The sequence below is a fragment of the Gouania willdenowi genome, chromosome 22 (genome assembly GCF_900634775.1).
Source record: "Gouania willdenowi chromosome 22, fGouWil2.1, whole genome shotgun sequence".
Classification (NCBI taxonomy): Eukaryota; Metazoa; Chordata; class Actinopteri; order Blenniiformes; family Gobiesocidae; genus Gouania; species Gouania willdenowi.
The window spans coordinates 33,801,729-33,820,365 of record NC_041065.1 but is presented as its reverse complement, the minus strand read 5'-3'; the positions used below and the strand labels follow the sequence as shown (position 1 = coordinate 33,820,365).

The following is an 18,637-nucleotide window of genomic DNA, read 5'->3' as shown; positions in this document are numbered from 1 at the left end:
GTTGAGGAGTGCACCGAGTCACAGAATGTAGACATTAAGTATTGTTGAAGACCAGGGGCTACAAAGCATCTTCTACATCACAACAGGTGAGAAAACAGGAACTGTACGAAGTCAATAAAGCTGCTGATAACACTTATTTTGCTTACCTGAGACCACTGGACCTCAGTGAGTAATTATAATTACCTGTGGGTTATCGCTCACCTCACGGATGGAGATCAGAAACTACTATATGATACTGTGATATGCTGCTGTATTTGAAAAACTTTTAAAATATATTGTATATGTAACACACATTGTGGTTGATCGTCTATATATTAAATGATATTTTTCTTTTGTCCATGGTAAGAATCTCAGCTTCACTTATGTGGAAAACATTTTTAAAAAGAGTTTCAAACAGCCTTTAATGAAACTGTCTGAGTCGGTAAATAAATGTACGGCAGCGCTGCAGTCGTTTATCCTTCACACCAATTAAAATACAATTACAGAAAGAAAGGAAAGCGTTTGTGCTTCTTTAAACACACACACATTAAGAAGCCATTAATTACAGAGAAAAGGTTGTAACCTGCTGTTATTCACGCCGTCTGAAGTGTTTGTAAATCTTAACGTAATTAGGAGCTCGATTAGGAAATGTATGAAAGGCAAATCATGGACGGACTGTATAAAGATCAATGTGTGACGTGTTCTAAAAACTATTTAATGGTAAATGGGTTTTTCTACCTCACCATTGATCATATTCTGATCAATTTGAAACATTTTTCCCATAATGCCTTGTTGTGGCTGCTAGAAAAAATATAAATGATTCCACAAATAATGCTGCTACATTGACTGTGATTAATGAGAAATAAATGAGACACATACACATTATAGAATATTGTATATTAGAAATGATTATCAATAATATTATTTGTACATTATTAATATGAACAATTTATAATATTTGTACATTTTGATACAATGGTGAAAAGGACACATTTTCGGGGCCCTCATCGCCAAAATTAATAATAATAATAATAATAATAATAATAGTAACATATATAAATAATAAATAAACAGGAGGATACTTTTACCTCATTTAATTTAGTGGGAGGAGAAGAAATGAATGAATGAATAAATTAATTGTGCTCCAGCAGAAATAAGAAAGTGTTTAATTTCATTAATTTAAACCATGTGATCTAATTTTATGGCTGATCATTTTTTGAAATCATTTCCCATCACTGAGTTATTTATGCTCAGAATCATGAACAACTTATGGAAGTAGTTTGTCCTCCAACTAAAAGTCAGGTAGATAAAACTTTCCTCTCATTATCGTTGCTTCTCTCACTCTCGGCTCAACTGTTGAACAGATGTTTATCGCTAACGTCTGCTGAGCCAATTAAGAAAGTTTTAACCCCAAAACTATTTGACGCTGACTTTTTGTGATGTTTCCATCTTTCTTTCTTTTTATTTTTTGTTAATATTAATCCCTTTATGATAATCCTTCCTGACAATCTTATAATATTTATTTTTGCTGCTCAGCTACTTGTGCTAACACCTTATTTAACATGTGCAAGGCTGCGTTTTTACCTCCAAAATAAAACTCAGCATCCTGGCGTTGATGATTCTGCAGGAGAAATGAAGCGTTTTTTAAATGTAAAACATGAAACTTTAAATACACTGTCAGGGTAATTGAATCCTGACAGTTTTACCTGCCATAATTATACGTATTTCTATGATATGGTGCAGTAAACAGTGAGTGACAGGTTCTACACATGTCCAGAACGCTTCACATCACAAACTAATGGTTAATGAAAGTTACTTAATTACTGCTGTAATCAACGTTATGTAATCTATTACACACATCTGGATTCATCACTTTAGAAGATAAACACGTTAAACACATTTTTCACTATAAAAGTAGGTCAATATTCATCTCCACTCCAATCATTTCACACACATTGTGTCCGTCCTAAAGATGAATCATCAGAAACACTTTGCATTGAGCTCAAAGGCGTTGGAACAAGGTCACGAGGCCACTAATGAACACCGAGCGTTAACTGACACAGTTCGACTCACAGGAGTTGCACTCATGACCTCATCATTTATACCAAGGTCCCTCTATCACCCCATAGCCTGGTTTCCATTCATGCTGTTCACTCCGTTTCCTGTGGAAATATTCAGTGATTGTTTGTTAAAAAAATAGCAGGAGATGCTTTTATTCTGAAAACGACGATGACAGAGATTTTTTATCAAATATCGCTGCAGCATGGAATTAAATCCAAGAAGCATAAGTTATGACGCTGATGGGAGAAGGAGACAGAACCATTACTCTTGTACATTTTGAACGAACGCCATTGTGACATCATCGATCAATCTGACTTGTTTGCACAAAGTTTGCCACAAAGGTAACTGTAATATCTGCATATATAGTGAGAGTAAATGACAAAGGATTTTTTAACTATGAGGGTAATGAAAATGTGTCACCATAACTCTAAAGCTTTCCCACTTCTTTATGTCAGACTTCCTCTTTCCTGTCACACCCCCTTCACCTTCCTCTTCCTCTCACCTTCCTCATCCTCCCTCTGGTCGTCTCCTCCCCTCTGGTCATCTCCTCCCCTCTGGTCGTCTCCTCCTCTCTAACAATGTGTCTGAACGACTTCAGGGCGAGTTCACCTCTGCTCTCTCTCTTTTAATCATTCCATCATCCTCCGGCTGACTTACCCTTTCTCCCTTTCCTCTCCCTGAACGCACCACGCACTGAACGCACCACGGCCTGAACGCACCACGCACTGAACGCACTGAACGCACCACGCACTGAACGCACCACGGCCTGAACGCACCACGCACTGAACGCACCACGGCCTGAACGCACCACGCACTGAACGCACTGAATGCACCACGCACTGAACGCACCACGGTCTGTTTTTAGCAGCCATCTTATGTTTTTAGTCTTATAGACAAAAATGCTTATTCGTTCTCGTCACATTTTAGAAAATTTTCAAAATGTGATCATTTTAGTCCAGTTTTAGTCGACAAAAACTCAAAAAGGTTTTAGTCTAATTTTAGTTCTCGAGAAAGGGATTCGTCTTTTAACTTTTAGGTCAATAAATGTTTGATATGAAAATCAAGGTTAACAGGTTATATTGAAAGTTTATCCATATCAGAATTCCTTTATTAATCCCAGGGGGATTTGTTACAACCACTTTATGAAAACTAAAATATAAGTCAGTAAAAGACTATTAAAATAGTTATAATTCTTCTTAAAGGGATCCTCCATGAAATGTCCTTATTAGTAGATCTATGTCTAACAAAACATTATTTTGCACCATATTCATTTCATTACCTTTTAAAATTTTTACAACTTTAGCCTGTGAGCCGCCATATTGTAATGACATCATTGATGACGCCAATCGTTCCTTTCAGTCCATATAGTTTTATATGAGGTGAAGCATTCAGGATCATTTATCATCTTTTTCAGTCAAAATAACAACTTGTGCTGATTTGTGTGTATCTAAAAATCAGTAAAAGTTAAAAAAAAAGTCAAAACTCTTTTGTTTAACAACATTTGATAAAAAATAATCTGTGACCCCAGGGGGGTTCCATCTCTGCTGTTTCATAGACGACATGAAGAAGAGAAGAAGAGCTCCATGTTCATGTAAATACAGACAACCAGGATCTCCTGCTGCTCATTAATGCTGACCCAAGTAAAATCTGTCTGATGTAAAGAACCAGTGAGATTAGCGTTTTTTTTTTACCTTGGTGGCGACGGTGCGTCCAAACAAGATGGCGTAGCAGAGGTTGAGGGCTGAGGAGTAGGAAAACACAGTCACCCTGTTCCTGCCGTGGGGCGTCATTCCAAATGGACTGTTCCACTCATACAGGGTGAGGAAGAGTGCAGTGAGGTGCAGCGTGACAAAGATTCCCACCCACATGGACCAGTGGAGAGGCCACATGAAGGCCCCGATCGGCGCCGCCGTGTCCCGGCTACGGACCTGGAGAAAAAAAACACAGAGAAACGATTAAAGTCTTACTTTCTCCTTGTTAGCGAAGCATTAACAATGCTGCTGCATTATTAGCTTCAGTAAAACTGCTCACAGTGTGTTCTATTTCACCCTTCCTGACCACCAGAGGCGGTTCTTCAAGCACTGGATGATACCGTCTCATGAAGACGCAGGTCGAGTGTAATACCAACAAAGTCATGTGTGCCCCCGAGGACCCAGTAGTCTATAACTTCTGGTTCCGTCCAAGGTTCTGTCTCTTGAATCTTCTCGTGTATGCAGGTTGTGTTTTGAGCGCGCCTGTGGCTTCACTGAAAAAAAAGCCCGTGGTTTATCTTGTTGCCGCTCGCAGGTAGCTCCGTGACATATTACGGTCGGAGTAGTGGAGTCCCCGCCCTCCAAGAGCTGCAGCGGCTGTCCCGGTAAGCTGTAACTCACTCTTTTCTGAGACGATTAAGGATGCACCGGTAAATTGTGAGTACAGGTTGTTTTGTTTCCTCGTTTTCACGTGCGCCGCTTCCATTTCCATGTGTAGGTTGTTTGGTACACACCTTGCAGAGGTGAAGGCAGCGTGTTAGCTTCCTTCTTTCTTTAGTTACAGAACAGCTCATGGATGTTGTCTCCCAACCAGGCCAACTGGCTCCGACCCAGGCTCCCTACAGACTCAAGGCGCTCCACCAAGCGCTTTTTTCAGGCGCACTCTGACCCCCATAGCCTTCTCGATGACTTCTTCAGAGGATTACCTGAGGGAGCATTGTTTCTGGCGGGATCCTAGGGCACACCCCCACCCATCGGCTGACGGTCGTACCCTTGCGGCTATGCACGAGGCTGCCAAGTTTGGTCTGGGGTATTTGCCGGTGGTGGAGTCCTCTATTGCTAGCCTGATTGTCTCTCCGGATGAGGCTTTCAGACCGGAGGCAAGGGGTCCCCAGTGCAGGGTGACAGATGACCTGCTCATCAAAGCGTACGGGGCAGCAGCTAGCATGGGTAGGATTGACAATTCAATGTCCCACCTCATGCTGGCCCTCTCAGCATCACTGCAGGAAGCTTCACTGGAGTCTTCACTGCATAGCTTTAGTGACGCCTCTCTTCAGGCCCCCACAGGTCCAGGCTCGCCAGCAGGTGTGGCTGGCACAGTTGCCACTAAATGAGGCCTGTAGGTGAACACTACGCAGTGCTCCAGAGGAGCCAGGGTCGCTGTTCGGATCCGCAGCCGTGGAGGTACTGGAGTGGACTGCTCAAGCGAGACAAACCAGGCAACATCTCGTGGGTCTGCACAGAAGAAGGCCCTCCACCAGTAGGCGGGGGGTACCCCAAGCCACTCGGCCGCAGATGTACCAACCAACGGGCTACTCTGCCCCAGACCAATACAGCATAGACCCCGGCAACAACCTGGGCAGCACAGTGCTGAGCCAGGAACCCAAGGCTGAGAATATAAGCCGTCAGAACTCCGGCCAGCAGCTGGCCCCATGAGGCACCCGCGCCCCCCCCCCCCCCCCAAGGGGGGGGGAAGAGGCCCTGAGGCTTTGGGGCCAGCTGTCGGCTTCTTCTCCGAGCAGCAGCTCAGTTACTGGGCTGATTCCACCAGAGACCCTTGGGTGATTGCAAACTTGACCCAGTGCTACAGACTGCAGTTTCGACGCCGGCCCCCAGTCCATGGCCGGGTCAGACAGACCATCGTAAAAGACCCGGCAAAAGTCCTTGCCCTGAACAAGGGGCTGTTCGCTCTCCTCGAGAAGGGTGCCATCGAGCGAACAGATACCCAGGTTCAGCCTGGCGGATTCTATGCCACATATTTCCTCGTTCCAAAAAGGGACGTTGGACTTTGTCCCGTGTTGGACCTCAGGGGTCTCAACCATTACCTGAAAGTCATTACATTTCACATGCTAACCATTACAGAGGTCCTGCATGTGGTGACCAGGGGTGAGTGGTTCACATCGATCGACCTCAGGGATGCCTACTTCCACATCCCCATCATACCCTGCCACAGGAAATTCCTGCGCTTTGCCTTCCAGGGATGACATTTTCAATTCAGGGTACTTCCTTTCAGCCTGTCTCTTTCACCCCGGGTATTCACCAGGTGCATGGCAGCAGCTCTCTCACCACTGCGGGCACGGGGCATGAAGGTACTCCCATACCTGGACGACTGGCTGATGTGTGCACCTTCCCAGGCTCAGGTAACTCAGGTCACGTCAGTCCCTCTCGGACATGTTGCTCGGCTGGACCTCAGAGTGAACTTAGTAAAATGTATCATGGTTCCCTCCCAGACCAAAACATTCCTTGGAGTGGATATGGACACCATAGTCATGAAGGCGTGTCCATCAAAACAGTGGGTGGAGGACATCCTGAGTCTTCTCCCTCAATTCCGAGAGGGGTCATGGCTACCTTATATCCGCTTTCTGTGCCTCTTGGGGAAGCTAACAGCTGCGGCGGCTGTCATTCCCTTGGGCCTGCTAACACTGCGCCCACTCCAGCGCTGGCTCATTCGCTGCACAGTCACAGGCACAGAAAGATCAGGGTATCCCTACAATGCATCCAGGCCCTGTCGGAATGGACTTATCAGTCCTTCATGCTCCGGGGCATACCCATGGGCCCTATCCTGGCTAGCAGGGAGATTATTACAACAGATGCCTCCCTAGCAGGGTGGGGAGCGATCTGGGAGAACCGCATAGCCCAGGGACATTGGTCGGCCCAGGAGTTCCCAGCACACATCAACGTGCTGGAGTTGTGAGCCATGCATGCCACGCTGAGGCATTTTTTTCCCTACCTCAGGGGCAGGCACATACTGATTCCGGTAGACAATACTGCTGCCATCTCCCATTTCAACCGCCAAGGGGGCACAAGGTCATCCCAATTGCTGCACGTAACCCAGGATCTCCTGACAGGCTGTGTCCCGCCTGGCCAGTGTGACAGCCATGTACATGCCAGGTCGGATGAATCAGGATGCGGACTTCCTATCCCGCAGCAGCCCTCATTCGGTGGAATGGAGGTTTCACCCAGAGGTAGTACTCCATATCTGGGGCCAGTGTGGCAGGGCGGGGCTAGATCTCTTTGCCTGGATGCCCTGGCACACGATTGGCGAGAAGGGCTTCTGTATGCTTTCCCGCCCCTACCGCTAATCCCAGCGGTGCTCCAGAGGGCTCTTAGGTAGAGCCACAAGATACTTCTGGTGGCCCCTCTACTGGCCAGGCAGGATGTGGTTTCCCTTGCTACGCCAGCTTTGTTGTGCTCCACCCTAGAGTCTACCCAACATGCCAGATCTCCTGTCCCAACTGAAAGGTCGGATTTGGCATCCCAATCCTTGTCGCCTACAGCTGTGGGTCTGGCCACTACAGGGCCTGAACCGCTACTAGGTGAGTGCTCAGACTCTGTCCTCCATACACTCCTTAATGCCAGGGCTCCTTCTACAAGGATACAACATGAGAATAGGTGGCGGCTATTCTCAGCCTGGTGTTTAAAGATTGGGGAGAACCCTTCACACTGCTCTGCTCCAATAATCCTGAGTTTTCTCCAGTCCCTCTTGGAGAAGGGGTGTTCTCCTTCCACACTGAAGGTGTATGTGGCAGCAATATCCTCCCAACACGTGCGGGTGAAAGGTGCTACCGTAGGGGCTTATCAACTGATGTCACACTTTCTGAAAGGGGCTTTAAGGCTTAGGCCTCTTATAGCCCCAAAGGCTCCATCATGGGATCTGCCCTCAGTCCTGGAGGGATTGTGCTCTCCCCCCTTTGAGCCCTTGCCGCAGGTGGGGTTGGCATGGGTGTCAGTGAAGGCAGCTTTCCTGCTGGCGATCAGCTCTGCTAAGCGTGTGAGTGAGCTTCATGCATTATCAGTCAGTGAATCATGCTTGAGGTGGAACCCAGATGGGTCTGAGGTTACTCTGTGGCCTAATACAGCCTTTTTGCCCAAAATTCTATCAGGATCCTATAGTAACCAGCTTATTCAACTGGTACATTTTACATCCTCAGTTGAAGTAGGGAGTGATAAATCTGAGCTACTGTGTCCTGTCCGAGCACTGAGTGCCTATATGGCAGCTACAGCTAACTTTCGAGTTCAGATCAACTGTTTGCATGTCACAGCGGTCCCAAAAATGGACGCGTTATCCAAACAAAGGCTTTCCCACTGGATTGTTGATGCCATCGCCCATGCATATTGTGCAAAGGGTGATTCTCCACCACAAAGAGTAAGGACCCATTCAACACGAAGCATAGCCACGTCATGGGCTGCTCCTACAGGCAATTTGTGCGGCGACATCAAGAACATCGCCAAACACCTTCACAATATTTTAAAGGTTGAACGTTGCTCTCCCACATCCCCCGAACGTGGTTCTCTCCCATTCCTCTACACAATAGGTAGGTGGTTGATGATGATCCCTCATGACTTTGTTGGTAGGGGTCATCCAGTGCTTGAAGCACCGCCTCTGGTGGTCAGGAAGGGTGAAATAGAGTGAGAGTTACAAATGTAACTGTGGTTCTATGAACCCTGGATGAAGGCCAAAGCAGTCAGTCATTCGGAATCCTCAGTTTCGCGAGTAGATTCTGAAGAGACAGAACCTCGGATGGAACCGGAAGTTATAGACTACCGGGTCCTTGGGGTCACATGTGACTTTGTTGGTATTACGCTCGAAATGCATCTTCACGAAACCGTATCATCCAGTGCTTGAAGGACCGCCTCTGGCAGTCATCCAGGGTTCATTCGTGACTCTTGTTTTTTTCTATTCTGTGCAGCACAACGTTTTCTATGGACTCAAAATCACTCACAAAAGATGGAATTCTCATATTTTAATGGTCGCGTGTTGTCAGATCATATTATGCAGCGTGGTTTGTCCGCCGCAGAGGGAGATGTAAACAAATTAAAGAGTAGCTGCAGCATGTTTAAGCTCTGCTCCTTTAAACCGGTGGAACACAGACATGAACAAGGGTTAAGATTTTAAAAACCACAAATATTAAATGAAAGTTGCAAATTAGAGTGGGCAAAAACAGACGAAAAAAGTAGTAAAAAGGGTTTACAGTTTCAATATTGGAACAATTAGTTTAAACTGGCAAATAATGGGCATGACAAATGGTGAATGTGGTTAAATTGGCTAAAATAATCATGAAATATGGTGAAAAGAGGTTAAAAGTGACAATAATGGGTCAACATATGTGACATTAGGTGTAAAAGTGGTAGAAATGGTTTATAAGTGCTGAACATGTCTGGAAAGTAGAAAAAATGTGTAGAAAAATCATTGAAATGTGATGTAGAAGTGTCAGAAATGGGAGAAATGTAGCAAAAATACATTAAAAAGAGCAAAAATATGGCAAGAAAAAGTGATGAAAATAGGTTAAAATATGGTGAGTTTGCTGTAGTTGCAGAAAGACTAAAAATAAGTAAAAATGGGCTCAAATCCACAGAACCCTCCACAAAATCATTGTAACACAAATGATAATTGTGTGTTTTCTCAGTGGACCAATGAGGCAGAGCAACAGAGTGTATCTAAGGACACGCAACCATTAAAAAACTCCCTAATGATGACTGGGAGCCATCGCACCAGAATGCCAAGGCTGGTGGAGTAGAACGGGGAAGTGAAATCGATGACTCGGCTCCGGGCCGAGTTGATGGAGAAGGAGGTGACGGCCATGTCGGCGCTTCCGCTCCGCAGGTCCCCGACCAGCCCGGTCCAGCGTCCGGTGCCGCTACGCGCCCCGTACTTCCCATCGCCCACGATGTAAAGATCAAAGGCAAAGCCCATGTCCTCGGCCAGTTTCTCCAACAGGTCGATGCAGTATCCGTAGCAACACTTCCTCAGGCCCACTGGCAGCTCTGAGAGGAAAACATAACGAAGACGATCATCAATTCAAACATTCGTCAAAGCGTAGACGATGCAAATTAAAAAAGATTTACAGACACACTTTGGGTCACTCCTCGGACATCTTATTAATTCATGGATCCAGACTCTGAATACTGGAATCAACACTTCAGAAATGTGTCAAAGAAATAAGAAAAAAAAGAGTAAAAAGAATGAACTAACAACACATTTAAAAACTACAAAAACTTCAAGCCACATTAACAAGAACAAGACAAATGACTAAAAAGAAAGGCCTCTCAGTGTATTTATCACAAATCATAACTTAACTTTTAAATTAGAATTAATTTATCTTGAATAGATTTCATCCACGTCTCTCACAAAATGATGTTTTTACTTAATTGTTTTTATCCCTTTTTTTACAACATATTTGAGGTTATTCCTTAAAAGTCCTCCGCCTCAGACCCATTCTCCTCTATGTCACTTTAACTGTGAAAGAGCTGTTCCAAAACCTCATTGACAATAAGTAAACCTTTTCCAAGAGGACATTTTCAGGAAAAAGAGCCGGTGTGCAGATTGGGTCAAATTGTTGGGCATTTCAATTGCATTTCTATCAAACAATCACATGTACTAAAGGTTTAAAGGTACCCTTTAAAAACTGCAATTTGTTGGAATTTGTGAGATCTTGCATCGTTTTGGGGGGAAAAAAATGAGTCAAAACAAAAAAATTGGCATTTAAAAATACTGAAATGCTAAAAATAATGAGTATAAAAACATTTTAAGCTTAGATATACAGTGGGTACGGAAAGTATTTAGACCCCTTTAAATTTTTCACTCTGTTTCATTGCAGCCTTTTGCTAAAATCAAAAAAGTTCCTTTTATTTCTCATTAATGTACACTCAGCACCACATCTTGAGAGAAAAAAACAGAAATGTTTGCAAATGTATAAAAAAAAAGAATAAGTGAAATATCACATGGTCAAAAGTATTCAGACCCTTTGCTCAGCATTGAGTAGAAACAACTTCTGAGCTCGTACAGACACGAGTCTTCTTGGGAATGATGCAACAAGTTTTTCACACCTGGATTTGGGGATCCTCTGACATTCTTCCTGTAGATCTTCTCCAGTTCTGTCAGGTTAGATGGTGAATGTAGGTGGACAGACATTTTCAGGTCTCTCCAGAGATGATCAGTAGGGTTTAGGTCAGGGCTCTGGTTGGACCAGTCAACAATGGTCACAGAGTTGTTCTGAAGCCACACCTTTGTTATTTTAGCTGTGTGCTTAGGGTCATTGTCTTGTTGGAAGGTGAACCTTCAGTCCAGTCTGATGTCCTGAGAACTCTGGAAGAGGTTTTCTTCCAGGATATCTCTGTACTTGGTCTCATTCATCTTTCCTTCAATTGCAACCAGTTGTCCTGTCCCTGCAGCTGAAAAACACCCTCATAGCATGATGCTGCCACCACCATGTTTCACTGTTGGGATTATATTGGGCAGTGTCTGGTTTTCTCCACACATACCGCTTAGAATTAACGCCAAAAAGTTCAATCTTGGTCTGATCAGAGAATCTTATTTCTCATAATCTGGGAGTCCTTCGTGTGTTTTTTGTCAAACTACGCAGGCTTTCATGTGTCTTGCTCTGAGGAGAAGCTTCCATTGGGCCACTCTACCATAAAGCCCTGACTGGTGGAGGGCTGCAGTGATAGTTGACTTTGTAGAACTTTCTCCCATCTCCATACTGCATCTCTGGAGCTCAGCCACATTGATCTTTGGGTTCTTCTTTACCTCTCTCACCAAGGCTCTTCTCCCACGATTGCTCAGTTTGTCTGGTCGACCAGGTCTAGGAAGAGTTCTGGTCATTCCAAACTTCTTCTATTTAAGGATTATGGAGGCCACTGTGCTCTTAGGAACCTTCAGTGCTGCAGAAACTCTTTTGTAACCTTGTCCAGATCTTTGTCTTGCTACAATTCTGTCTCTGAGCTCCTTGGACAGTTCCTTCAACCTCATGATTCTCAGTTGCTCTGACATGCACTGTGAGCTGTAAGGTCTTATATAGACAGATGTGGCCTTTAATAATCAATCAATCAGTTTCATTAAACACAGCTGGACTCTAATGAAGGAGCAGAATCATCTCAAGGAGGATCAGAAGAAATGTACAGCATGTGAGTTAAATATGAGTGTCACAGTAAAGGGTCTGAATACTTATGACCATGTGATATTTCACTTTTTCTTTTTTAATACATTTGAAAAAAAATCTATATTTCTGTTTTTTTCTGTCAAGATGTGGTGCTGAGTGTGCAATAATGAGACATAAAATGAACTTTTTTGATTATAGCAAATGGCTGCAACGAAACAATGAGTGAAATATTTAAAGGGGTCTGAATACTTTCTGTACCCACTGTATCAGGTAAATTCATTGAATTTGGGAATTTGGAGAAAATGAAATATTTTCATGAATTTTTACTTTGGACAAAAATCCTCCCGTGGGTTGAAAATAAAGCTCTAGCAGGCTGGATTAGGTCCGTGGGCCTCGAGTTTTACACCACTGATCCAACTCTTTCTCTGCTTTTGAAGAAGAAATGAATGTATAACTCTGCTCTTACACAAGCACAGTTAGAGTCACAGCTATGAAGTGAATACATCACCAAAGGGAAGATTAAAAGGTTGAGAAAAGCATATTAAAATCATACCCATGTTTATATCTCAGGAGAAGAAACTCATCAAGAGTTGATTTACATAGAATCTCAAACAGAAAAATAGTGGCCTGCTTCATTTCCAACTGTTTATTGACTCTGTGAAAGATTCACATCATCATCATCATCATCACTGGAGCTTTTAAAAAATTTTAATTTAATGAGAATTAGAAATGCTTCATCAATTTCACACGCTTCGCAACACAAACATTGGATTCAGTTCAGTTTATGAATTGTTTTTAAAAACAATTAGAGAAGAAGTTTGGCTGTAAGGGAGGATACGTTCACTGCCATGTGTGAGTGTACGTACGCTTTCCCACGCCTCGCACTCTTAAAGCAGCTCAAACAACCTCCAGTATTATGGATTTAGATTTTCCATAATTGGCAAACAAATGAACAAAAAATATAGAATTCACGTTCAGAAACGGCAAAATCAATATAGCCTCTTCTTCTTTTTAAATAGTATTTCTCTTTATTTAAAATCTGGTCCCAAAATGACACTGAAATGCCTCACATGCATATTTTAGGACAATATCACACTTGAAAAAGATATTGTTCACAAGAAAACAGGTGATTGAATGTCAAGAAAGTGTGAGAAACGGACAAATATGTCTAATAAATAAACCCGTTCAAGGTTCAAGTAGTGATCATGTTATCCTGTGACCGAAAACATTCACTAAGACAAACATAAACATAGAAAAACACAAAAAGACTAAGACTTAAAAAACAGAATAATACACGAAATGATGACAAATATATTTAAAAAATAGCAACAGAAAAATACACAAAGAATCCAGAAATATACATTAAATTTATTTTAAATGGCTCCAATAACACAAAAATATGACAAAACATCACAAAATGTAAAACTGGTGATTGAATGTCTAGAAAGTGGGACAAACGGATGAATACGTTTAATTCCACCAATAATCGCAACATGTTACGGTTCAACTAGTGATCATGTTATCCTGTGACTGAAAACAATTGCAGAGCTTCATCTGAAGTGTGTTTTTATTGTGTTGGTTCAGATTATTATGAATGCATTCTCATGTAAAAACGTTGGTGTATTAGCTGAACTGGTGATCAGTTTATCTGGTGACACGTCACAGCTGAAGCATCTCCGAGATTCAGATTTTTTTTATTTTTAAACTAGTAGCTAAGGGTTAGCGTTGTGGCTAACGTCGCTCCTGCAACATAATCTCACGTGATTTCAGTGAAACCATCCCGATTTTGTCTAAAAATATAACATTACTAACAGTATTTGACTGTTAACCCTGTTCATCATGTTTGGTATGATTTTGGGATGTTCATTAGCCAGTAAAGTAATCTAGATGTGGTTTATTAATATAAAAGAAAATCATTCTCAGACTAATGTGTTTGGTTTTGCAAATAAGAAAAGTACCAATCAAACAGCATGTTTTACACATGCAAAAAACATAAAGTACAAACAACAATTATACACTGTCACGTGATTTTTGGAGCATATATTCTGCCTGTTTTGATTGGTATGTTTCTTATTTGCAAAACATGCTACATTAGTTATTAGTGAATGATGTTTCGTATTTTCAAACCACACTAAGTTTGTTTGTGATTCGTTGTGAGGTTTTGAAGGAAATTAAAGGATTCATAAATAATGTTTAACACATTATTATGGGATTGTTCCTGTTAAACTGGTGGCTAACGGTTAGCACTGTGGCTAACAATGCCCTTGTGATGTAATCTTACATCATTTCAGCGTAAACATCCTGATTTTATAAATATGTGAAGCATTTAAAATGTAAAATTAAAAACAATAGTTGACTTTTAAATTTAGGTCATTTTGAAACAAATGAAATATTCATGAAACCGTGTTACTGTGATTAAATTCTAAATAAATATGTCTTTGACACGTTCATCCAGACCTTTTATTGATTTGTGTCTGAAGATCTTCATCTCTGAACCACAGACTCAGGATGATGTTTTTTATTTTTTAAAGCAGACATTCCAGTCATGATGTGTTATTGATTATCCTACAGAAATAAAGCCCATTAGCCTTAAACCAGTGCAGTAGAATCACACATAACACCAAGTAATGGAATCAATCTTATACGTTTGAACTCTTCTGTTGTCATTTTCTATGTTTTTCTATTGAACCAGTGCAGTAGAATCCTGCCACATGAAAGTATCCTTTTATTTTGTAACTCACCTACACCCTCCAGGTCGGCCATGGTGGTGTTTGGGTTGTGAAGTTGATTGAAGAGGGCGTTGATGACATCAGAGCGGTTGGTCCTGGGGTCCAGACACAGCTGTCCAGCAGGACATAATCCATCATCGTCCACGTCCCGGGTAAAGACAAATGGATGTTCCACTAGAGTGACCACCCTGAGACGGTTCCCCTCCACTGAAAGACCTGGTCTCCAGCGGCTCCCGCTACTCCCGTCCCCCAGGCCGTCGCCCCCCCTCACCCCGGCCCCCATGCCCTGGCTGCTCCCCAGCTGGCCCAGGATCCCTCCCTCCAGCTCCAGACGTCCTCTGGTCCACTGGCCCACTGTGACCCAGGCCGGCTGCCCCAGCGCGCCTCTCTTTAGGCTCCATACGTGGAAGAGCTGCGACGACAGGACCCTGGAGACGCTGGAGTCCACCTGGATCAGGCCTGTGGCTCCAGTGAACGATGAGTTGGACAGAAAGCTGAGGGATTTAAAAAAAAAAGACAAACATTAATATTAGATCATCTGTAAAAGAATAAACGTACATTTTGGTTTATTTGTTTGTTTAACTGTTAACATCAAAAGAACTTAACAGATTTTAACCTTTACAGGAGGTAGAAGTTCATTACATTTTGGATCAGATCCAGATCAATATATTTATTCAGGATTAGTTTAAATAATAGAAAAATCACCGTCTGATTATTAGTGAAATTTGAAAAATTCATATCTCGGTTTGTAATTGACCAAACTTTTTTAAAATAACTTCTTGGCTCTGTGTGTATGTCTTTGTATTATTATTTTGCTTTCAATAATTTGGTCTTTTTTCTGTTATTTTCATTGTCATTTTCTGTGTTTTTCTAATATTTTTTGTATTCTTCTTGTGAGTTTGAGGAATTTTGTTATTTTGTAAATTGTAATTTTGTGTCTTTATGTTATATCATTATGTCATAAGTCAGCTGTAAAATACACTAAATATAGGTTTTAATATTTTGGTGTGGGAATCAGAGCCTTTTTATGTCACTAAACCCGTTATTATTATTATATGGTAAAATGTGGGAAAGCTTGATATGAAACATATTGGAATAATTATTAAATATATGTAGAACTGTACATAGATATGTAACATAGTTCACCAGTTTTAAGTTAATTTATATTTCACAATTTTTATAGAATTTTCATGGCAATTACAAATTACAAAGTCAATTATCCAAACTGAATTACAATTGAATTATGATTACGACAGCAACAGTTCTTTCAAATTACAATTCAAATTATGCCATTGTAATTAATTATCAATTACGCAATTACAATTATAATGGAGTCCAACCTTGATTCAGCAACAATGATTCGTGCAGGTTTTAGGAGGAATTTATGTGAATGTGGATGATTGTTCTTAATGTGTTCCACCCATAAGAGTGTGTGTGTGTGTGTGTGTGTGTGTGTGTGTGTGTGTGTGTGTGTGTGTGTGTGTGTGTGACTGATGGAGATTGGAGAGGCCCCCTCACTGCACCACATTAAGTTTTAATTGTAATATTCTCAGTCATGTAATTATCTATGTGACTGGAGACGTGATGAAGCTCTGTAACGTGACCGGGCCACGGCGCTAACGTCCATCACCTCTACTCTACGATCACATGATAGCACGTGTTTTAAACTGTGATGTTATTGATCTCATGTGTTAAACACAGTTTCATTTAACAGATGATTTTATCCAAAGTGACGTAGAACAGGAGCAGGTGTGATGGACCAGGTTGGATTAGAACCAATGACCCTCAGAATACAAGAATATAACCATTACACTACGATCCAAAACAACAAGAACAAGAACAAACAAACCCACAAGACAACTACATAAAAGCACACAAAATTACAGCAAATAGACAAAATTACTCAAAGCACAAAAAAAACTGAAAACACAAACCGACAACAAAAACACACAAAATAAATATAAAACAATAGGGATGTAACGATTCACTCAACTCCCGATACGATTCTCTCACAATTTATTTTACAAAATGGGACTGTAGAAAAATGATGACTGAAAAATATTCCTTTATTTTTTTGGGGGAAAAAACTGTACTGTTTTCCTTTTATTTTTTATTGTCAAAATAAATCTTGAATGAAATAAATAAAGGAATAATACAAATGAAGAAGAAGCCTATTAATTTAAATTCTGGTTCTATAGTAAACAATGCAAAACTGCATAATAGTTATTTTTCTTTTTAAAAGTGCAACTGAAAATGTATTTTGTGCCTTAACAAACAGTCTGCACTGTATTTATGTCAGATATTTGTTTGGACCAGCAGAGGGCGCTGGTAACCCAGTGGTCAGTTGCCATGCAGATATCTTGCAGTGAAGAAGAGATGCTATGCTAGCAGACAGAGCTAATAGAAAAACCTGACTTTTACAGATATTCACGTAATATTACAGATATTCTTTGGTGCTAAAGGGGTAAGGAATCATTTATGAACATGTTTAAAAGTAGAAGGCAGCCAGAAAGAAAGTATTTGCAGACTCCGCGCACCGCCAACACTTCTGGATAGCGCCCTCTGCTGGTTTAAAAAAGTACTGTGATTCATCATTAATTTGGCTATAAATAAACATTAATCCAGGTTTCTGCTGTGTCATGCGTAATGCTGTTTTTGGTTCCACTCTTTGATGCCGTTGCACATGGCTGTTATTCAGCAAAGCTTTGACCAATCACAATGTTTGACCCTGCGTTGTAAAACCCCAAATCTGTAGAACTTGGTGATATCAAACACTATGGGAGTGGCTTAAGCCCTGGCCAATCAGAGCTGGGTAAAGGAGGGTAAGTGCTCATTGAACGGATTTCTAGACTGAGAAAAGCTCAGATGTGTGTAATGGTGGTGTTTATCTGAATACACCATTTGAATTGATCAAAATATGGAGTTTTATGCACATTGGAGAAACTTTTGATAAGAAACAACAAAGATACGACACCATTTGTCATCATTGTTGACTTTTTCTGTTACATACCCAACCTGTATCTCAGTGGATTCAGCTCAGCCTGTAGTTTTACGTTATAGAGATCTAAGTTTATTTTGTGACTCACAGCAGTAAAAAAACACCCAGTTTTCCCTCTTTGAACATAATGTCCTGGTGTGTGTGCTGTGAATGTGTATAGGCTACAGTTGTAGCTTCTATAGTTTCCTATCATCACAGAGTTATAGAATGTGTGATTTCATTCATTCTTTACAACATTTAAACCTGTGAGAGTCACGGAAGCTGGAGCTGCCCCCGCCGGCGGGTCCGTTGGGGCTGAAATTGAGTAATTAGTAATTGCAAACATAATTGTAATTGCCTTCCTGAGGATAAAACATAATTATAATTTCATTGTAATTGGATAAAATGCTGATTATTGTAATGGTAATTTAATTGTAATTGAACATGGGCTAATGAAAACATAATTGTAACTGAAGAATGTAATTGAGCCCAACCCTGGCGTGATGGTGATGTTTGATCATGTCATGATAATTGGGGGCTTGTCAGGGGCCGTTTTAAATGGTAGGAGGAGCTGCTGTTTAAATGTTAAAGTGTGCACGGATCACTGGCTCCGTGCGTGTGCTGAAGCGTGTCAGAACCGTTGATGATGTCTGGGTCAAGGTGACGAAAGGCCAAGTTTCCTGTGGTCGTAATAGAAAAAAAAGCGCAGGGTGAACCGTAGTCGCGTTTCCTCCTCGCTGAGCTATAAGTTCTTCTAACTCCACAAAGGTGTGGGTGTGAATTGATGAGATGATATTTCAAACGGCTGCTGCTGGAGAACTCTCTCCATAAAAAAAAGAAAAAACCAGGACATCCGGAGGATAATGAAAGGGACAAATTGACCGTGTGGGTCATTTTGTCGCCTCCCAGCCTGGTTTAGACTAAAGCATGACTGCTCAACAGAAAAAAAGATTCCCTGGGTTTGGTTTCTACTGTGTGTACGTTTCTTCACTGCCTGGTTATTACTGGAAGATGATGAGGAGAAATAGAAAACGCACTGAT

General features: G+C 41.6%; 1 protein-coding gene across 1 annotated transcript in view; it reads right to left on the bottom strand.

Moving 5' to 3' along the window:
* The window catches only part of grin3ba (glutamate receptor, ionotropic, N-methyl-D-aspartate 3Ba), a 127,890-nt gene that overhangs the window by 29,259 nt on the left and 79,994 nt on the right, over window positions 1-18,637 (bottom strand). Inside the window, exons 4-6 of the mRNA XM_028437193.1 lie at window positions 14,632-15,113; window positions 9,505-9,776; window positions 3,732-3,968 (exon numbers count right to left, since the gene is read on the bottom strand). Of these exons, the coding sequence (XP_028292994.1) occupies window positions 3,732-3,968; window positions 9,505-9,776; window positions 14,632-15,113 (991 nt within the window). The remainder of the gene's footprint in view (window positions 1-3,731; window positions 3,969-9,504; window positions 9,777-14,631; window positions 15,114-18,637) is intronic.